The sequence below is a fragment of the Penicillium digitatum genome, chromosome 3, assembly GCF_016767815.1.
Source record: "Penicillium digitatum chromosome 3, complete sequence".
Lineage (NCBI taxonomy): Eukaryota > Fungi > Ascomycota > Eurotiomycetes > Eurotiales > Aspergillaceae > Penicillium > Penicillium digitatum.
The window spans coordinates 3,195,397-3,216,685 of NC_089386.1; the positions used below are offsets into that span (position 1 = coordinate 3,195,397).

General features: G+C 49.3%; 8 protein-coding genes across 8 annotated transcripts; 5 read left to right on the forward strand and 3 right to left on the reverse strand.

The window, feature by feature from the left end:
• Positions 1–245: 245 nt before the first annotated feature.
• On the forward strand, positions 246–1,275 carry Pdw03_8686 (Acetolactate synthase, small subunit; the record flags this gene model as incomplete). The annotated part of the gene is made up of 2 exons (XM_014682407.1): positions 246–1,036; positions 1,098–1,275. 2 exons carry the CDS (start codon positions 246–248, stop codon positions 1,273–1,275), a joined length of 969 nt encoding a protein of 322 aa, XP_014537893.1.
• Positions 1,276–2,193: 918 nt separating this feature from the next.
• Positions 2,194–5,221, reverse strand: Pdw03_8687 (Complement C3; the record flags this gene model as incomplete). The annotated part of the gene is made up of 5 exons (XM_066102034.1): positions 2,194–2,535; positions 2,615–2,790; positions 2,851–3,168; positions 3,237–4,181; positions 4,240–5,221. 5 exons carry the CDS (start codon positions 5,219–5,221, stop codon positions 2,194–2,196), a joined length of 2,763 nt encoding a protein of 920 aa, XP_065957117.1.
• Positions 5,222–5,621: 400 nt separating this feature from the next.
• Positions 5,622–6,764, forward strand: Pdw03_8688 (Ornithine carbamoyltransferase; the record flags this gene model as incomplete). The annotated part of the gene is made up of 2 exons (XM_066102035.1): positions 5,622–5,666; positions 5,745–6,764. The coding sequence occupies 2 exons, from the start codon at positions 5,622–5,624 to the stop codon at positions 6,762–6,764; spliced, it is 1,065 nt and encodes a 354-aa protein (XP_065957118.1).
• Positions 6,765–8,008: 1,244 nt separating this feature from the next.
• Positions 8,009–9,438, forward strand: Pdw03_8689 (Monooxygenase, FAD-binding; the record flags this gene model as incomplete). Its single annotated transcript, XM_014682410.1, has 2 exons — positions 8,009–8,014; positions 8,089–9,438. The coding sequence occupies 2 exons, from the start codon at positions 8,009–8,011 to the stop codon at positions 9,436–9,438; spliced, it is 1,356 nt and encodes a 451-aa protein (XP_014537896.1).
• Positions 9,439–10,505: 1,067 nt separating this feature from the next.
• Pdw03_8690 (Tethering factor for nuclear proteasome sts1) lies at positions 10,506–11,533 on the reverse strand (the record flags this gene model as incomplete). The annotated part of the gene is made up of 2 exons (XM_014682411.1): positions 10,506–11,362; positions 11,458–11,533. 2 exons carry the CDS (start codon positions 11,531–11,533, stop codon positions 10,506–10,508), a joined length of 933 nt encoding a protein of 310 aa, XP_014537897.1.
• A 481-nt stretch (positions 11,534–12,014) lies between these two features.
• On the reverse strand, positions 12,015–15,368 carry Pdw03_8691 (ATP dependent RNA helicase (Dob1), putative; the record flags this gene model as incomplete). The annotated part of the gene is made up of 3 exons (XM_014682412.1): positions 12,015–12,195; positions 12,248–12,813; positions 12,870–15,368. The coding sequence occupies 3 exons, from the start codon at positions 15,366–15,368 to the stop codon at positions 12,015–12,017; spliced, it is 3,246 nt and encodes a 1,081-aa protein (XP_014537898.1).
• Positions 15,369–15,573: 205 nt separating this feature from the next.
• On the forward strand, positions 15,574–16,050 carry Pdw03_8692 (Cytochrome c subunit, putative; the record flags this gene model as incomplete). Its single annotated transcript, XM_014682413.2, has 4 exons — positions 15,574–15,636; positions 15,694–15,868; positions 15,928–15,960; positions 16,025–16,050. 4 exons carry the CDS (start codon positions 15,574–15,576, stop codon positions 16,048–16,050), a joined length of 297 nt encoding a protein of 98 aa, XP_014537899.2.
• A 449-nt stretch (positions 16,051–16,499) lies between these two features.
• Pdw03_8693 (Killer toxin sensitivity protein (IKI3), putative) lies at positions 16,500–20,947 on the forward strand (the record flags this gene model as incomplete). Its single annotated transcript, XM_014682414.1, has 9 exons — positions 16,500–17,637; positions 17,691–17,783; positions 17,835–18,394; positions 18,444–18,597; positions 18,653–18,995; positions 19,046–19,314; positions 19,374–19,507; positions 19,567–19,846; positions 19,908–20,947. The coding sequence occupies 9 exons, from the start codon at positions 16,500–16,502 to the stop codon at positions 20,945–20,947; spliced, it is 4,011 nt and encodes a 1,336-aa protein (XP_014537900.1).
• Between the last annotated feature and the right edge of the window lie 342 nt (positions 20,948–21,289).

Below are 21,289 nucleotides of genomic sequence, written 5' to 3' on the forward strand. Positions count from 1 at the left end.
GAATTATGTATCTTCCTCATTTCCAAGAACTGATCCGGATTTCCTGGCAATCCCTTTTGGCCATGTTGAAGAACGAAAGTCACGTGTCATAAATCACGTGGTTGTGCAGACGCACTAAGCCTTATTAAGTCTAGCAAGCTCTGAGTCAGCGGGCGCTCGCCGAGATCGGCCGAGTAAAGAGAATATCCCCGGGGCGAATCTGGAGTGAATCATCGTACAACCTTTTCACATTACTTGAATTCCTCATGGCTTTCAGGCGCCCATTGACGCTATCTCTGGGGTCAGCGTCGCAGCTGTCATCTGCTGCCGCTAGTGCCCGGTACCGTGCGGCTGCGCTTCCTCAATTTACCTCTATTCGTGCATCGTCGAGCTCAACTTCAGCTCTTGCTTACAAGGCGTTGCACCGTCGCTCTCCTCTACCTTTGCCAGTCTCCGATGCTTCCCCTCAATGGGATGCTCCGACTGCTGTCTCCTCAATTCTCTATGAGACTCCCGTGACGCCATCCAACCCACCCAAGCGGCACATCCTGAACTGCCTCGTGCAGAACGAGCCCGGTGTGTTGTCCCGTGTGTCAGGTATCTTGGCCGCCCGCGGCTTCAACATTGACAGTCTGGTGGTGTGCAACACCGAGGTTGAGGATCTCTCGCGCATGACCATCGTGCTACAGGGCCAGGATGGTGTTGTCGAGCAGGCTCGGCGCCAGCTGGACGACCTTGTCCCCGTCTGGGCTGTGTTGGACTACACCGACTCCGCTCTTGTGCAGCGTGAGCTTCTTCTGGCTAAGGTCTCTATCCTTGGTCCTGAGTTTTTCGAGGAGCTTCTCCAGCACCACCGCGAGATCACCACCTCGCCAGACTCCCTGGACCATAAGCACCACAGCCTTGACCACACTGCCCAGCAATACCACCCCCGTCACCTTCCCCAGAGTCAGGCTCTGCGTCACAAGCACGAGCACTTGGATGCCATTACCCGCCTGACTCACCAGTTCGGTGGCAAGATTCTGGATATTAGCACTAACAACTGCATTGTCGAGGTGTAAGTATTCTCTCTGACTCATGCTTTTTTGACCACAATTGACTTATTCGGCCTTCTACAGCTCTGCCAAGCCTTTCCGTATCGACTCTTTCCTCAAGCTGATCGGTCCCTTCGGTATTCTCGAATCCACCCGGACCGGTCTGATGGCCCTTCCCCGTTCTCCTCTGGGTGAGCCCAGCGAGGAGATCGAGAAGGATGCTGCCGACGTTGTCGACGCCAGCACCCTGCCCCCTGGCTAAGAAGCCACATGTCGAATCTCCATTTCAAAAACTTACATACCCGAATAGGATTGGTTTGGTCTCTTAGCTTTGTGTATCATCTGGCTTTCCCGTGGAGTTGACCTAATTTTTAAGTAAACTGCTTAGCTATTGTGTGTAAAATGATTAAGAATGTTTTCCTCGCATCTTTCCATGTTCCTTGCTTTTTCAAACACAATGCAATGATACCTCAAGTGGCGGTGTAAGGTTGTTTAGACATGTTCCGTGTGTCTGCTGTGGCGTTTCCTAGATCAGAAATAGTACATCCTCCCCTACAACGTATGCTCCCATCAACACCCCAAGAATTGAATGTCAAGAAATAGACATTTCTAGCATGGCACTAATGGTATTTAATGAAAGTTTCTTGGTGTACCAACTTGCAGTCAATGGTGTTACTAGGTTGACAACATCAAGACAGGGAGCAATATAAAACTGCAAGTATCCATCGGAGAGTAGTCTCTTCCAATTTCCTACAATGAACAAGATGTTCTTATGACATCCATTGAGCTCACTAGCATGCGTATGCATACAAAGTATCAAAAGGGTCCATTCTGCATTGTAACTACAGCTTGTTACCGTCACATTCTTATGTGGGACTCTAGCAAAAGGTCGGCAGAGGAGCTCATTCACTGCATGCTACTTGCGGCAACCCCTTTGCTTTAACACTCAAGATAGCATCTAGAAGGCATTACCTGTTCAGTCAAATGCTACCTGGATGGAAAGAGTGAAGGCCTTTGTCGTTGATTCAATCGAGCAAGTCCCACATGCATCAGTCATCAAGACATTGTAGGCATCCGGGCATCGCCGATCCAGCAGCAATTAGTACAACCCAAGGCCATTACCATAATCTCCAATATACAGAACATGGCAGCTTTGCTACCTCAACACCCATTCAAAACTCTAAATCCTCACTTTAGCTGCCATGCCTTTCCCATGGTAGAGAATGACATCCGCATAGTTCCCAATCAGCACTCCAACTTTAGCGACAGCATCCATCTCCAACGACTGACCGAGTGCCTTGCGCAGAGCGTCGTATCCAACCCCACCCATGTCAAGATCGACTGGCAATCGTGGGCTCCTGGAGGTACCAGGCGGTACTTCGAAGGGTTCACGGCTATTGATTCGGCCTATTGGCTCTTCATTCTCATAGAAAGCCCTTGCGTCGATTGAGGTGATTAGGATGTTGTTCTCTGTTAGAGGCGAGGAGAGAATGAAGTCTGCGGTGGAAGACCAGAGGTAGAACTATAATGGTGAGTGTTGGTAGGAAGTCTTTCCTTCTGGTCTCTGTGTGAAACATGGTTAGAGAGAAAAGTGTACGCACCGTAGCATCATGGATAAAATGAGGCTTCTGCTCCCCATCATCACTACCTGGGGATCCCGGAATAGCCAGACGAGGGACAGAAACAGTGATGTTGAGGGCTGAGAACACTTCGCCAAGGTCTGGTAGAGATGGAATAGTGTTCCGATAGCTTTTGAGGGTGACTGTTGTGTTAAAGCCTGAGTGAAAGCATCAGCATAATCTACCAGTTGGATTCTTGCCATCTAGAAGGAACTCACCAGATATATAGGATGACAGCAACGCCCGTCCTGCCTCAACACCATCTACCCCAGCTGCGTCCAGCGGGCACCAAAACAAGTCGATAGGCACGTAACTGTTGTTGCCAGGCCCAACAGAGATATTGTGAGCGGTGATATGGGCTACGGAAGTGTCATTGTAGAGTACGAGAAGGTCAACAAATGGAACTGTAGCCGAGTAGTTGGTGGGATTAGTAAAGTTCGCCTGCGTATGCACCAGCATTGACGATTGAGTCGTGTTTCCCAGGTGTAATGAGACAACGCGTGGATTGATTTGGTCAAGTGAGTTGCCGATAGAAGCTATGATTTAGTCAATTGCCGAAATATTCTTAATTTGTGCTAAGATCTTCTAATTCATGAAAACATACTCTTCACGGGTACAATCCCTTCCGCAGGAATCCCTCGCACGGCGAAGCGGCCCAAACCAGTTGAGACCTTTGTGTCTACGGTGGCAGCAACCCGCAGTATGACTGCATCGCTACCGAAAAGCATCGCTTGTATAACCTCTGCCAAAATTCCGTCATCTGTGACTTGTAATGGTGCTTCCTTTATTGCAAACTCTACAAGGAGTGCAGACGAGCCATCTTGATCTTCCACCAATGTGGAGTTGGCGTCTTGCCAGTGGCTGATATTCAAGACGCCAAACTTCTCTTCCTTGTAGTAGACATCTGCAAGGGCACGAACTTTCGGGACTTCTACTTGAAAATTCATCTCCTCTGGTAAGGCAATGAGAACATTCACTAGAGCAGAAACAGTGGGTTGCGAGTCTGGAGAATCAGGCTCTGCGAAAGGGTTAGGAAGGGAGAAATGTGTATCGGACATGGTAAAGTTCTTCACGAGGTTGTCCAACGCGTGCCCCGTAAATGGAAGAGGCACAGTCACGCTGCGCAGTAGATCGACAAGCCATGCTGGTGTATTGGGCAATGGTGCATCGGAACCACGAACGTAGATAGTCATCTCGAGACCTTGCATAAAGCTTGAAACCAAAAGATCCAAAGGAGAACTCTCCCGTCCTGGGCAGGTAGAGGTCAATTCATCGGGGAGCTGTTTGATGAGACCATCAACACCGACTGCAATTTCTTGGCCAGGGAAAACTTGCATTACTCTTGTTTTCGCATCGGCGACCAAAATATATGGATCTCCCGGTGAACAGTTGGGCACCAGAATGTCAAAGCCGAGGGCAGGAACAGTGAGAGCGACGGGGGAATCAATCAAAGACGAAAGCAAGACTTCCACTGCCATGGCACCATTATTTGCATCGTGGACATTTAGCTTGAGAAGGTTGATTGTTGGCAGAGCAGGGAAATCATGTTCTGAAAAGGGGTCAGCGTATGTTTCAGTACCCAAAACGACCGAACGCACTATCTGTACCTTCGATGATGATGTTGTCCGTCAGAACTTGAGTTCCTAAAGCGAACAACCCTGATTTGAGTTGCAATGTCGCCTTGCCCTTCACATTGAGGCGACCCAATCTTCCCTCAATCCAGTCAATAGCTATCGCGTGGATTCCTCGAACATCACCAGCCTCTAGATCGGTGAGGAAGTCGACATTGGTATGATGACCGTTGCGAATGTTCAATTTTATGGAAGGCAGCGCTGCGTTTCCAACAAGCACATTCCCATATTCTGGGAGATAAACTTCAACGTTCGATGGGCCAGTCTCAACTTCCTTGGCAATCCACGTCGCCAATCGGCCAATGCCTCGTACCGACCTATTCTTCACACGGTCTGAGACCATGACGAAATCACCCTGAATTCGGGCCCGAACGCCGTCGGGTGTTGTAGAATCGATTGATACCGCTGTCGGTTTGAAGATGGCGGCTTGTTGCGCATATTCTTTAACCGCCGCCGGAGCAGCAAACGCAAGTACCAGTATCACCAAAACACTGAGCGTTAAAACAGAGAGAGAGATAACAGTGGGCCATGGTACATGACTCCGCTTCTTCCTGGTGCCATCTTCGGGCGTGTTCTGTGATGCGAATGAAGAGGATCGCGATAGTCCTTGCTCGGTCCCGTAAATCAAGTCACCTTCACGGCGGTGTAATAAAGGCGTTGATTCTGATGAGAATTCAAATGATGGACTATGCTGGTTGGCGGAGGTTCTTTCTGGGGACCGTTCAATAGGGCTGGACTGCTCATCCAACAGAGCCCGGTTCGCCGCATCTGACATCGCAGCCCCACCTGAATGAGGTTGGGATATTCTTTGCTCCAGTTTACCCTTCGATTTATCTGCAGAGTGGTGCAAAACTTGTGATGAGTCTGTTGATAATAGATGTGATAGCCTAGGCTGGCTATCGGATGCTCCCCCGGAGCCAAACTGCGCATCTAGCACAGGCCTTGCCTCGTCAGCCATTATTGCCCTAAACGTATGGAAAATCACAGAAAATCGTAGTCTCTGGAGTGAATAGCATTGAAATCAAAAGGATGAATCCAAAATACACAACACAGAGCAAGAGAGAGAGAGAGAGAGAGAGATGGAGAGAGATAGAGAGAGAGAAAGAGAGAGAGAAAGAGAGAGGCAAGACGTAACCTTGCCCTCGATGACGATAAGCCGATGATAACGGAACCTTGGAACTGTGGAGAGATCGACACCTTGGCACCTGAATTATTGGGCGACAAGGCCCTCGCACATCCACTAGACTAATTTACTGAGTCACTCCAAGGTTTCTTCACTTTAGGATTCCTCCGTTCCTCTTTTCACTTGCACTTTCCCACAACACTCTAATTCCTACCCAATAACCCCCCAGATCATCATGGCTAGTGGTCTCACAGCTGCCGCCCGCTATGGCGCCCAAAGTGTAAACCAATTGGCCGGCTCCACCTCATCTTTGCGTCGAACACTCCAGGCTAATGGAATCCGACGATTTGCCCACCAGACACCGACTTTACCTCCCACCTCCCCCTTCGCCCCTCGTCACCTTCTCTCCATCGCAGATCTGACCCCTACGGAATTCGCCACCCTGGTCCGCAACGCTGCCTCGCACAAGCGTTCCATCAAGTCTGGAGCCATCCCGGAAAACCTACTGGGATCCCTTTCTGGCAAGACCGTGGCCATGATGTTCAACAAGCGCAGCACTCGTACCCGTGTATCCACCGAAGCCGCCACTGTTCAGATGGGTGGCCACCCCATGTTCCTCGGAAAGGATGACATCCAGCTCGGTGTCAACGAGTCTCTATACGATACCTCCGTTGTGATTTCGTCTATGGTTTCTTGTATCGTTGCGCGTGTTGCCAAGCACGAGGACGTTGCAGGTTTAGCACAGCACTCCACCGTGCCTGTGATCAATGCGCTGTGTGACTCCTTCCACCCGCTCCAGATTATCGCCGACTTCTTGACAATCTACGAGTCTTTCCCAGCTCAGGCGCACAAGCTCTCCAGCCTGGGTCTGGAGGGTCTTAAGATTGCTTGGGTTGGTGATGCGAACAACGTTCTGTTCGATCTGGCCATTGGCGCTACTAAGATGGGAGTAGACATGGCTGTTGCTACTCCTAAGGGTTATGAGATCCCTGCCCATATGATTGAAATTATCCAGCGTGCTGGCGAGGGTGTCACTAAGCCCGGCAAACTCACCCAGACCAATGTTCCGGAGGAAGCCGTGAAGAACGCCGACATCCTAGTGACGGATACCTGGGTCTCCATGGGCCAGGAGGAGGAAACCAAGAAGCGTATGAAGGCCTTTGAGGGCTTCCAAATCACTGCTGATTTGGCTAAGCGCGGTGGCGCTAAGGAAGGCTGGAAGTTCATGCACTGCCTGCCCCGCCACCCCGAGGAAGTGAATGACGAGGTCTTCTACAGCCCCCGCTCTCTAGTCTTCCCTGAAGCCGAAAATCGTTTGTGGGCGGCCATTGCTGCGTTGGAAGGCTTCGTTGTGAACAAAGGAAAAATTGTGGAGTAAAACCGGTTAAAATACGGAGTCTATAGAAATACCTTTACCCGGCCAATGATAGGGATGATGATTTGATATTGCGGAGTCAACCCAACCTTGGAACGCCGAGGGTTCTCGGTTGCCGGTGAGCCAATCAAAAGATGAACTGACAGCTTTGCGGTTTTCGGATGTGGCTTATCTAAAATGGCGGGGCTTCCGATTCTGAGACATGACACTTTATTTTGTTCTGATGTGGATCATCCGGATTGACTACAATGTATGTTGTATATTGTATATAAAATTTGCCAGTTCTTTTTAGCTATCTAAAATCTCCAGGTCTACCCAAAGAAATTTAGGTACATAACATCTACATTTGACAGACATAGTGGTCGGCTATGATGGTATCAAGTCAAATTGGCCCCGGGGTATGGCCTAGAAGACGACCGCAAAATGTTCTGGCCAGCTGGTTTATCATAGATTCGTCGATTACATAAACCTATTCGCTCAGATGATGTAGCTGCTGCACAAGTTTGTAGACTTCCATGGACCCAAGCGACATGTCCTGATCTTGCCTATCGGTAACTAGGAGAAGGTGACCTACCGTGCTGCCGTCACCGGATGATGTCTGACTCGCTTGAGGCATAAGACTCTGAGATCTGAATATCCCGCTCTATAATTGACATTCTTTAGGAGCACGTCCGTGACTAGTGCTAGGAGGTGCAGCACAGCATTACACGTTTTTTCAAGAGCTCTGAGGATGGCCAGATGCTTTAATAGGCGTTGTACATGCGTGACCCGATCAAAAAGTGGCATGACATGAATAGTGGACAGAAGGATGCTGGCATTATCCTGACAGGATTTCAAAGACCAGCTACGAAGCTGGCAAGTTGGCCAGCTCAGACTCTCCCGACCAGATGATCCACAACTTCAACCCGGATGCCTTGATGGAACGTATGAAGTGAATTATGGAGTCTCTTGTTCTAGAATAATTGGAGGTCACGGGTACAACTGGTTCGCAGGCCGATTTCTATGGATCCGTCATCTGTCGGTCATTCCATCTCACGCTTATAATTTCCACTCAACACTATTCCATGCATTATTCCACGCAATCTATCTCAAATCTCGTGATTTAATTTTGTATCATTGGGCATGGTAATTACAACACAATTGCCGGGGCCGATCCTTTTCACATGCCAACCGCACGTGCAGCAATTCCGCATTTCCATCTTGATCTCTTCCCTGACTTGGTTTGAGGTTTCAACTGGAATCCCATAATGGAGGTAAATACTACATCTTGACCTGGACAAAAATTTGAATCAAGCAACCGAATCGGGATTGAAAATGGCTTATATAGTTCAACACCACCTCTGGGGGCTTCCAGTCCCGTCGCTCATACCCATCCCTCCGCCACATCTCTCTAGCACCCCTAAACCCACGATTTCCCATTGACGATGACACCGATCAAACTGATTACTTCAACTACCGCGACGATGAAACTGCAGCTAGTGGCACCCGCACACCCCCAGCATCATCCTATTTAGCCAGCGTCTCAGTCCCAAGCACGCCGCCGATCCTTGCCCACTCACGTAGCAACTCGCGAAGCCGCCACACGCGCAGCAAAAGCTCTACAAGGACAGGTCTATCAAGCGATACAAACCTGCACAACCGGGACTTAGGCCATACCCTCCACCACATCTCAACTCCGCACAGGAAACAGTCTGGCATCTCACAATTGCAAGGACGACGCCCCCTTCCAGACACCACGCCGAAATCCAAATCCGACGCAGAGTGGGTGTTCCGTGCAGGCATCGCACTAGCGTCATCAACCCGCGAAGAAAAAGGCCAAAGCTGGCTCTCCAAGCGGGAGACCTCAACAAGCCTCGTGCCGGATTCTCCCTTCAACGAAACATCAACTAACCGCCACCACCACCGCACCAAATCAGGCGCCTCGTCACGCATTTCCCGCTCTGGAGCTTCAACACCAGGAACAGGCGCCCTCTCTCGTTCCGGTAGCAGACGCAGCAGCCGACGGGGCAGCAGAGTCCATCTAACCATGACCGCGCTCCCAGCTGCATCATCTACATCCTCGACGCCAGCAGAGAGGGTATCCGTACGCTCTGGCATGGATACAGGCACCGCGACACGCACCGCGAGTTCCGAAGCGCGCGGTCGTAGTCCTCTAGTGCCAGACTTCGTAGATGCGCGCATCCGCGCCGAGATGGCGTCTCTACAGCATCGATCTCCGGATGAAGACTCTGTGTACTGGGATAGGGCGCGCTCGGATGAAGAAGAGGCTTTGTCTGAGTGCTCATTCGACTCTGACGAGACGCCGGATGACTTTGATGAAGCGGATCTGCAGCAACTGACGCGTGAGCACGGGTTCGGGCTCGGCTCTTGGATTGACCGGTTGGTTGCGTGGACGCTTTTCGGGATTGATGAGTGGCCTGCGGGTGTTCCGGCTGCGACGGCTGCTTCGCATATTGGCACGGCGGATACTACTACTACTACTGTTACATTCGAGGAATCTGACTTGGTGGATGGGCGTGCTGATGATACAATTTCGCTTGGGTCGGTTGGGGATGGGTATTTGTCGGATGGTGAGAGTTCTATTGGCATTTCTGATCCTATTGAGAAGCCTGGGAGTCAGGGTGGGTGGGAGGATGCTTGGTGGTTGTTTCGTTTGATGAAGCGGGTGGTCTTATGAGTTGTGAATTGTTTTGAGATACGTTCTTGGTTGGGGGTTGTCTCTACATTTGTTTTGATTTGCTTGCTCTCTTGGTCGTTATCAATCAGCTTTGCTTGGAGCATCTATGAAGCTGGTTATACATAACCAAGCAAAAGCCCCATCAGAATAGGGGAATCGCCCGGTTCCTACAATTCTCTACTTGATGGATGATCAAAGGCTCTACCAGTTTTGATGGGATTCAAGTGAAAAAAAGCTAGCGTGAAAAAAAAGCTCTATCCACCTACAACGTCTCAAGAGTATGTTGCGTGAAATGACTGGACCAGACCGCATGTTGCAGACCGAGTTGGATGGCGAGTAGTCCTCTTCTAATGTGTAGAACAGGATCAGACTACCATTTTTTCAAAGCTAAAGAGCACAAGGATTGGGTTCAATGTCCCAAGAAAGACGTTGTCGCTCGAACGCGCATCATTCGAATGTGCGAGAGAAAGAATGACACAAGCAGTAGAAAGATTGGAGCCGAGTTCTAAAAGCGAAACAGGAAAAGACAACTCACAACAGCAAAAGAGATCGAGGAGAAGATAAAACAATGTAACTTGAATGATATGAGATTGAGAAATTTATGCGGCACCAGGGCGCTAGTAGATTAACAAAGAGAGTATCAGAGTTGGAATGAAGTACACAGATGTAAGGAAAGAGAAAGGAAAGACAATGCATCATTCTGAGTACGACAAATGAGCAAAGCAAGGAAGAAAACGAAAGGTATAATGTCTGAATGAGTTCGTTGAAAGATTTGAAATCGAACAAGCTACAACAGCATTCATCTTCCGAATCCCCAACCGAAAAAGAAAGGCTGTAGGGTTATCCGCCTTGAGTACTATAACGCCATCTGACCATGTCGATTCTAGGGTCATGCAGCAGGTATCGTGATCGTGACATACGTCGAAAATTGCGCGGTCAAAGGGGTATGGACCGTGGGTCAAGCTCAAATGAGAGCCGGCATGAATGGGGGGACGTGAGGCCGACACGCAAGAGCCGTGTAAATTTAATGGTGGTCTTTCATGAAGAAAATCGGAGTGACGTGATGATCACCAAGGTCCGACCTTGACTGGTGTTCCCAGCCCGTAAGTTCCGGAGAAGAGCTGATCCCGTATGGAGCCCATGTCATTGCTAGCTCCGTGGGATGGTGTATCGGATCCACCCATCCATCCCAAGCTGAAGCCCAGCTCGTTGACAGCTCCCTGTAACTTTCCTCCAGAGGTTTGGTTGTGCTTGGCCAGCTTTTGATCCCATCCTCCGTACTGCAACTGGATGCCACCTCCTCTTTTTGCAGCTTCCCGGATGACCAGAATCCATGCCTTGCACATCTCGTCGTAAGCTGAATCTCGTTCGAGGTTGTTTTGTGGCGTGCTCCAGCGAGGCAAGGCATGAATGATGTCGGTTGCCCCATCTAGGTAGCTCAAGGATGTAGATGCTTGGGATTCATTTGGAGGAAGAAAATTGGGGGTGAAATCACTTAAGGCGTCAAGAAGGTTGGTGAGCGGCTGTCTGACTCGGTTGTAGGCATAGTCCGATTCGGTGTTGCCACCCAACGGGAACGACGACTGAAGGGCAGCCTGATAGTTTCGAAGGACTTGAAGTGTCGAGGATACATTCGGACGTGGGGATGTGTGCACAACCTCGTCAGCGAGTTGAGGGTGACGCTCGCACATGGTCCGTACAACCGTCCGCAAGGCATCTGTGTCGAGTGTCTCTAGCAGACGAGGCAAAGATAGAGGTCGGCCTGAAACGTTCGGTCGGGAACGTTTGATGTTACGGCTGTGTGGAAGTTGTCGAGGAGTGAAGGCGGGAGAATTTGTGGGCGACGCAGACATGCGTCCATCATGATCAGTGTCGTCGTCGGCTTTCCGCTTACGGCTGGCATAAGACGACGAAGGTGTAGACACTGGCTCATACTGTTAGTACACAAATGCATCAAAGAGAACCACCTCAGGACCGAAAGAAGAAAATATCTTAGTGTCCGGGAAAGGGATGTCTTACTCATACGGGAGGGAGAGAATCGGGAGTTCTCGTAGAAGTGAGGCGGAACAGGAGGTGTGGCCACCAAGCTATTCATGGTGACAGCCGGATGGCGAAGATGAAATGTGATAGTCCAAAGGGCTCGGAAATCCAAAAGAGTGAAAGATAACAGGAGTAAGAAAGCTTGAAGATGAAGAGGATAAAGGAGTTTGAAGTGGGGAGAAGAAGGTCGGGAAAGGTAGCGGTGGAGAAAAAGTAGGCGTTGCAGGTGGCAACGCACTCCCTTTGCGCAGCTTTTGAAGATCTGTGCCCTCAAAAGAGGTCTGACATGGATTGGAGAGTACCTTTTATTTCGTGCTTTTATAAAAGTCTTGAGAAAAATTTTGCAAAATCCAATGCCTTCAAACGTTTCTTTTTGGTTTCATCAATGGTGTCACAAAGCTACTCCACTGCTTTCGGAGGCCGTACAAATACCCGCATCATCTACTATCTACATTCTACGAATTGAGGAAAAGGTAAACGTTGTGGGTAATCAAGTTTTTTTTAAACTCAAGCGATCATAAAGAGGGATATCGTATCTACAAGTACAGGGACTGGGCAGCAACAATATCGCGGCGGACCTTGCCCAGGGCCTCCTCGAACTTGCTCTCCAGGTCCTCGCTGCCCATCACCTTGGCAGCTTGCGCCATCTGCCGCAAACACTCTTCCAACCGGCGGAAGACACGGATCAAGCTACCTTCGTAGACATCGGTCATTTTACTAGGATAGTGTTAGCAAAATGCTAATATATGGTGGGGCGGGCGATGCTTACCAGATATCTGCAAAAGACTTGCCCTGGGTCCACTCATAGATCACCTCCATCAACTCCCAGTGGAAGCTCTGAACGTACTCATCCTCATTCACGGCCATCTTAGACTCCTGAGACACCTTGGCGATTATGCGGGCCTGTGATTGGATATCTTTCAGTGGCTTCGCCAACTCATCCTTGGCCAAAGCAGGGGCTTCCTTGACCTTTTCTTCAAACACGAAACAACTCATGACAGAAGCGATTTGCTCAGCAGTCAAGTTGTTGAAGAAACCATTAAACAGCAACTCGCTCAGCATGAGCTCGTCACCTGTGCTAATCTCACAAGCAACACGAGCCTTCAACTGCACAACTTCGGCTTCGTTGATAAATCCGAAACGACGGAGCACACGCTTACGACACTTCAGCTCATCAAGCTGCAAAATCGACATGGCTTCTGCAATCTGCTTCTTAATCGCCTTGATCTTTACAGTTAGGTCCACCTTCTCGGCATATTGCTCGTACAATTCAGTCAACCGGGGCGAATTGTGCAAAGGGTTACTCAGCAGGCGAGACTCAAGAACCTCGATTTTCTATCTTGTGGTTAGCTGCGCGAATCTCAGGTTAAAGCAACAGAATCTCTTCTTACTCGTAGCAGCTTCTTGAAGCTTTCATCCTTGATCTGCATGTTCTCAATCGGATCAAGTAGCGGAACACCGTCTGGGAAGCGCCTCTTAACCTCACCAACAGACTTCATAACATCATTTCGAGAGCTGGGTGACGTGATATCCTTTGGTAGCATGATGCGAATGTGAGAGATTTCCGTGATGCAGCTCAGCACAATGGGCACAACCTCACTGCGAGCAGGTTCCCCTTCCTTTGCGGGGTGAACACCTGGCGGAAGATCTTGGAAAGACTTCGTGCCAATGGATGACCCTTCTGTAGTCCTCATCAAGACATCAACAATGTAGGATTGGTGAGGAGTCAATTTCTCAGTGTCATTACTCGCTTGCTTGCGCTTCTTCTGGTTGATCACCACACCCCAACCGAAATCAGCATCCTTGTACTTAACGTGGATCAGTCGTCCAGGGTGAATGAAAGTCAAAGAGTAATTTGGGTGGGTGATGACATGCTGAACATCGTCGGCAAATGCGTCCAGTTGTTTCCGTAGGTCGTAGTATTCACGGATGGTACCCTCGTCTGATATGATCATATTGGTGCGCTTCTCCTCAAGACTCTCGAGCTCCTTCTCCAGGCCTGAAACGCTTCCAGTGTTCTGGAACTGCTTGAAGCATCGTTCGAGCATGTATTCAGGCGAGATGCCCTCTACGCGCATCAGATTGAGAATCATGTTGTAGCCAAGGTGGAATGCGGAGTTGAGTCGGTCCTGTTCACCGCGCACGATCTCCTTCGCCACTGCTGGGTCCATCTCCTCTCCGACCATCATGATCACAATACCGCGGTCATCGAGACCTCGACGACCGGCACGACCAGACATCTGGATGAATTCAGACGGAGTAACCCAACGCTGGCTAGTTCCATCGAACTTGCGGACGCTGGTGAAAACTACAGTCTTCGCAGGCATGTTGAGACCAATGGAGAAAGTCTCGGTTGCAAATAGGACTTTGATAAGACCCTCTTGGAACAGAATCTCAATGGTTTCCTTAAGAATTGGTAGCAATCCTGAGTGATGAACACCGATACCTTGTTGCAATAGCGGGAGGATGTTTTGGATCTGTGGCAATTGACGATCTTCTGGAGACAACATTTCAATGGCGCTTTCGAAAACCTTGGACACCATGTTTTTCTCGGAATCGTCGTTAAAAGTCAATTTGCTCATCTGTAAAGCACCTGCTTCGCACTCTCGCTTGCTGAAACTGAAGACAATGACGGGGTTGTAGTTCTTAAGCATGATCATCCTGACGATCTTGAAGATATCCGATGGGCCCTTATTTCCACCCTTGTTGATTTGCTTGTCCTTGCCCTTGCCCTTACGCTTGGCTAAAGCGTCGGCCGGGTCGTCACCTTTCTTGTCAGCGATTGCGCTCATTGCTTTCTGGAAGTTCTCCTCGCGAAAGACTCCTTTTTCATCCACAACAAGATGGATACCTTCTCCACCAGCGGGGAAGAAGTAGTTCTGGAGTGGGGTCGGACGGTAGTTGGTGTAAACAACATGGCAGGGTTGATTGTGCATCTTCACAATCCACTCGGCAAATTGCATTGCGTTCGGGATAGTGGCGGACAGGAAAACATAGCGGACCTTGTCGGGTAACAGAATTATGGTCTCTTCCCAAACAACACCACGATTCAAATCTCGCATGTAGTGAATTTCATCAAAGACTACCCACTGAACTTCACGCATAATCTCAGAGCCACGGTACAACATGGAGCGAAGAATCTCTGTAGTCATAACAAGACAGGTAGCAGTGGGGTTGATGGTCACATCACCAGTCATCAGACCGACATCGCCAAACTCAGCAGCAAATTCACGGTACTTCTGATTGCTGAGCGCTTTGATTGGACTAGTGTAGATCACTCGCTGGTTTTGTTTCAAACTTTGCGCAATCGCGTATTCTGCCACCACGGTCTTTCCGGCACTAGTATGAGCTGACACCAGCACACTTTCCTCGCGCTGGATTGAAGAAACTGCGACCTGTTGGAAAGGATCAAGTGTGAAGGGCCATGTCTTTGCGGGGTTCGCCGGAGGTTTATGCTGAGAGATAGGCACGTAAGGGTAGTTTGGTGGGATTGCGACTTGATGGCGCACTTGATGAGACACCACGACTGCAGATGTGTCTGTGGCGCCTGAAAGTCCTCCAGAGGCTGCGATTTCGCGCTCTTGCTCGGTTTCGAAAGAATCGGCGACTACTGGCTCGGGTTCCTGATCCAATCGAGGTCGCTTCGTCTCGGGCTGTTCTGGTTCGGAAGGAGTAGTGGGGGCTTCGGCATCTGCCGATTCAACTTCCCCAGCAGATGCATCAGTCATTGCAACATCCTCCTTCTGTTCAGGTTGGGCATCTGCGGTTTTCTTCACATCTCCATTCATCTGTCGTTTTTTGTTCTTGTTCTTCTTCAAGCGTTTTGGCGCAACTTCTGACGGTTTAACCGCCTGAGGCTGATCCTCAAACACGTCAAATAGCTCATCCATCTCCAGCGGTTGGGATTGGTGAATCAACCACAGGAGGAGAATGAGCGGCGTAGGTAACCGGTCTGGACTTTTTTAAAGTCGAGAAATTTAAAAGTTCTATCCACATGGGGCAAGCGGTGGGGGAGATCCCGAGCAAAAGACGCTAAGCCCAATCGAAGCACTCCCTAGTCACGTGATTTTTGATCATCCCATTCCACACCTCTCGATGTTCAATTTGGCCTCGTCCGCGTCCTTCCGATTGTCCACGCTCTCCACTTTGTTACTCAAGGTCATTGCCTCCCACTAGAAACTGAATCCTTGCTCTTGCTAAAATTTTCAATTTCAGATGTATTCCTCCGCTATCCGCGCCAGAATGGCCACTTCCTTCGCTGCCCGTCGTGGCTTCTCCACCTCTCGCACCCAGCTTGCCAGCCCCTACCACTACCCTGAGGGTCCTCGCTCCAACATCCCCTTCAACCCTCTCACCAAGTACTTCTTCTGGCGCTACTGGGGATTCATGAGTTGGTGAACCCCAACGGACACATGCGCAGTGCCATGACTAACCCCGGGCATCATCTAGTTACCGGATTCGGTGCTCCCTTCGCCATCGCTGGTGAGTTATACCTCCGATTTACGGGTTTACACCTTCAGGATACTCTAACACCTCTTCTTAACAGTCTGGCAAACCTACAAGACCAAATAAATTGTCCTTCACACAGTATTTTTCTTGCGATAGCAGTCTGGGCGACTAGGTGGTCGAAAACTTGGATTCGGTTTGAAGCAGATGCGGATGACGTTTATAAAGCTAGAGATTATTATCGAAAACTGGTTCCGCCTGTCACAGACCCCATTGTACTTGTGTAGATGTGGAAATTCGTAGCTTAGAGGACGTTGAAATATGAATGAAGTCATTGGCTGAGCCGCTATGGAAAACCAAAAAAAATCTCTGGGTCGGTGCGATTCATATATCAGTCCTCACGAACGCAACCATTCCCAAGCAACCAGACAGTTACTGCCAACAAGGAAGAAAGGCTGGTCTCTGGAATTTGATTTTCCTTTTTCATCGCTTGAATTCCATACATTTGCTGCCTTGATCGCTTCATGGCGGGGTAAAAAAAAAACAGCATTAAAAAAGTTCCCCGTTCCTGGAAGATGCGCAATTTGAGAAACGTCCGTCTCGCTGAGACCCAAATCGAGAGTGAGCTGTCTCTCACTGCCACAGCGTGGGATACTGTTTCGGACTCAGTGGTGTGCACCTTTGGTCCGGCCGAGAACAATGCAATCATCGAGGTCAGACGGAAACGCCCTGAGATCGTTTCAACCGATCCCCTGTCTCCCGAAGCATTCGAATGTATTGCCTCCTGGGATGCTCCGTGCCCTCTACCGGACCTGGCATGTGATCGTGTGCTCTCCCTGCATTATTTTGCGGACAACCTGACGACCTGTCTGGTGTTAGCAGGAGGTGATATTGTTGTTGTTCGCGAAGAGCCCCTTCCCGGCGAAGATAAGATCGAAATTGTTGGTTCAGTCGATGTGGGAATCACAGCTGCGGCATGGTCCCCAGATGAGGAAATGCTGGCTCTTACCACCAGAGCTCAGACGTTCTTGTATATGACCAGAGACTTTGAGAATGTGGCCGACATTACTTTCGCCCACAGTGACCTGCAATCATCACAACATGTGTCGGTCGGGTGGGGTAAGAAAGAAACACAGTTTCAAGGAAAGAGAGCCAAGGCTCTTCGAGACCCGACAGTACCGGAAAAGATCGATCAAGGAATCTTGAGCAGCCACGATGATGCTAGCACGACGATTAGCTGGCGAGGAGATGGGGCTTATGTTGCTGTCAACAGCGTCGAAGCAGATACTCGCCGTGTGATCAGGGTGTACTCGAGAGAAGGCACCTTGGACAGTGTGAGCGAACCCGTTGACGGATTGGAGGGCGCTTTAAGCTGGCGGCCGTCTGGAAGCTTGATTGCTGGAATTCAGCGGCTTAGCGAACACATCAAGGTGGTGTTTTTTGAAAGAAACGGACTCCGCCACGGCGAGTTCTCTCTCCGTCTTTCTGAAGAGGAAATGAAATCATGGGCTTCCCGCATTCATCTTGTCTGGAACGTGGATTCCACTGTACTTGCTGTCAAGTTTCAGGACCGTGTACAGCTCTGGACAACGGGCAACTACCATTGGTATTTGAAGCAAGAGCTTCGTGTCACGGTTGACACAAAGTCTTCGTTTCCGTGCTTTTTCGAATGGCACCAAGAGAAGGCATTACGGTTTGTTGCTGGCTCCTCTGGTACAATATCCTTACATGAAGAGCGACGTAAGAACAAAAGCTGATTAGTACAGGTTCGATACTGGACGCGGATTATGTATTCGATATCAACCATGGTTCTACGTCTATTCCAGATGATGTTGGCGCCATTGCAGTCATCGACGGCAGTATGTTTTCGAATAGAAACTGATTATGAACACTACTGACACAAGCATTAGAAACTCTCAAACTGACCCCGTTGCGAATGGCTGGTGTGCCGCCTCCCATGGCGCACAACGAGCTGGCTTTAGACTCCAACGCCATTGACGTGGCATTTAGCAAATCCGGAGCCCGCATTGCTGTGCTGATGAGCAACAAGCTCTCCATTTACCTATGGTCTCTGAAGAGCCGACCTGTTCCTATTCCTATCCTTGAGTCAAGCTGTCCATTATCAGATACCGTAGCCAGTCGACCCCGGCAGATTGCGTTCCTGAATGAGAACGAGGTATTTGTGCTCAAGGACACTGGACCAAACTCGAGCCACATTGAGAGAACGATCTTGGACACTCGAACCACTGAATCTGTATATCAGGCTGCAGACGAAGAGCAACTGGCATCGATCTTCGCCGGCATTGGACACCAAACTCTGTGGTTCTCACATGCCCGCCAACCAGCTCGACCTGTCAGCTATTCGAGCATTGAAGAGTCGTCATCCGGAAATCTTGATATTGCTCCATGGGGTGAGAGCCCCAATGTTGACAGCCATTGGGCCCGTGTTGTCTCTATTTCCGAGAATGAGGTAAGATTGTATTCGCTTTGTATTTGGAACTTCCTACTGACTTTGGTAGCGCATTTTGATTACATTGACGAGAACTGGAGCCTTGCATGCTAACAAGCGAGTCCTTGCGAGGAATTGCACGTCTTTCCTAGTGACTCCATCTCATCTTTTGTTCACCACATCAGCACATCTTCTGAAGTTTGTTCATCTGAACCATGTGGATGGTAAGGTTGACTAATTGGGCGTTTGTGTCTTCACGAGCTAACATGGCGATCGCAGAAATGGAAGTTCCCGAGGATACACCAGAAACCGATGAGCGTTGCAGAAGTATTGAACGTGGCTCTCGGTTGGTTTCAGTGATACCCTCGATCTTCGCGGTCGTGCTCCAAGCTCCCCGAGGAAACATTGAGACAATTTTCCCTCGCGCTCTAGTATTGGCTGGAATCCGTACCTTCATCGACCAGAAGAAATACCGGTCTGCATTCCTTGCATGTCGAAGTCAGATGGTTGATCTCAATATTCTCCATGACTATGCTCCTGAGCAATTTATGGAAAACATCGTTCTGTTCATTGATCAAGTCAAGAAGATTGATTATATTGATGACTTCATATCGCGCCTTTCGTAAGTCAAAATTCAGTCTCGAAAGAAGCAATATACCAACGCTCATATAGGGAAGACGATGTGTCACAGACATTGTATAAAGACACACTGAAAATTTCTAAGAATGTATCGGCAGCTGTTGCCCAGCCGGATGGTCCAGCTGTTCCCTCGGTCCCCAAAATTGGCAAAAAGGAGAGCAAAATCAACAAGATCTGTGATGCATTCCTGGCGGCTCTTCAAACCCGTGTCGATACCAATTTGCAAAATCTGATCACAGCCCATGTTTGCAAGTCGCCGCCTGACATGGAAGCAGGATTGGGACTTGCTGCGGGACTAAGAGGTGAGTGCTCCGCCCTTTCGTCTTTTTCGATAATCGAATAACAACTAAACATGTTATAGCACAACACCCCGAACAGGCCGAAGACGCTATTGCGCACATGTGTTTCCTGACAGATGCTCACCGGCTTTATTCTCACGCGTTGGGTGTATATGACCTTGAGCTTACATTGTTGGTTGCTCAACAAGCTCAGATGGTAAGATTACCGGATGGAGACTGTGGTTGTGTCATGACTTGTTACTAAAAAATTCACAGGATCCTCGCGAGTACCTACCATTCCTTCGTAAGCTACAACAACTTCCAGCGACTCGTCGTAAATTTGAGATCGACAATCATCTTTCTCGCTTCGAAAAGGCTCTGGGGCATTTGTATACTCTCAATGTTCACGATGAGATAAGCGCATATGTCGTCAAGCATGTCTTGTATAAGGAAGCTCTTGGGCTATACAAGTACCAAACAGAGCAACTACGGGAAATCACCGAGCTCTACGCTGATTATCTACACGATCAATCGAAATTCAAAGACGCAGCAATTGGTAAGTGGATTAGTTGTAATGCAGCTATACAAAACGAGAGCTTGCTAACTTTTGATACCAGCGTATGAATCTCTTGGACTTTACGAGAGTGCTTACAAGTGCTTCAATCTGGCACACAAATGGCGTGAATCATTGTACTGTGCCATGATGGCATCTCTATCCGAGGAAGATCTGGCAGCCCACATCGAAGGTCTTGTCACAACCCTGGTCGACGAAAATAAAGACTACGTCTCGGCAGCAACCATCTACGCTGACCATTTGCATGACATCGTCACAGCTGCACGACTGCTCTGCCGGGGATCGAAGTTCACCGACGCAGCGCGTCTCCTTACACTCCATGGGAAACAGAGCCAGGTTGCCGAAATCGTTGACTCCGGCCTCGCCGAAGCAATGGGTAACATGACAGACCTGCTCGCTGACTGCAGATCTCAGATCAATGCCCAAGTCCCACGCCTCAACGAACTTCGTCAGCTTCGCGCCGCCGACCCACTTGCTTTCTACGGTGGTGATCCAACCGGTGGAGACGCGGGCGTCGATATCCCAGATAATGTCTCGCTGGCCCCGACAGATGCATCCACGCTCGCTGGTCGCTCCATGTTCACCCGTTACACTGGTAACACCGGGAAAACAGGTAAAACTGGAATGTCACGTCATACTTCGAAGACTCGCCGGCGGGAGGAGCGTAAGCGTGCTCGTGGTAAGAAGGGCACCGTTTACGAAGAAGAATACCTCGTTAATAGTATTCGACGACTCATTGAACGGGTTAACTCCAGCGTAGCGGAGACTGAGATTCTTGTCGATGCTCTGCTGCGTCGTGGCATGCGTGAGCGTGCAGCCGCTATCGAGAAGGCGTTACAGGAAGTCCTGACTATGTGTGTGGATTGCCGGGACGAGGTGTTTGAAGTTCCTCCCTCCAATGCAAAGAACGAGGAGCAGGAAGATGAAGAGAACGACATCGAGCCTATCGTCCCTCCTACTTACGGAGGTGGAGGTGCCAGCGTCTTGAGAGAAAGTATAGCTATCGTCGAGGGAGGTGGTGCCGCTCGAGTAAAGGAGATTCCTATTGTGAAGGAGATGAAGAAGTCTTCTCTGTTGGCTTGAAGCAGTCTATGAATATACTGCCTGCGCCAATTAGCATCTAGCTTGCGAAATGAAAAAAAAAGAGGAGAAAAGTTGCTTCAGTTTAATAGTTCAACCATAAAGTGTTGCTTGAGAAATTGACCTAGGATTTTTAAGTCGGCTGATTCCCTCTAAAATGACTTGAACATTTACTCAAACCACTTTTGTAGCTATAATAGCTAAAATTTCTAAATGAACTATGTTTTTACAATTAGTTCATTATACATATAGTATTGTTGTGCCCACTTGTTTTTTTTTGCAAACGCAAAGATTTGCCATCTTGATCAACCCCCAACCAAGCAACTACATCTGACGTAGGCCAGG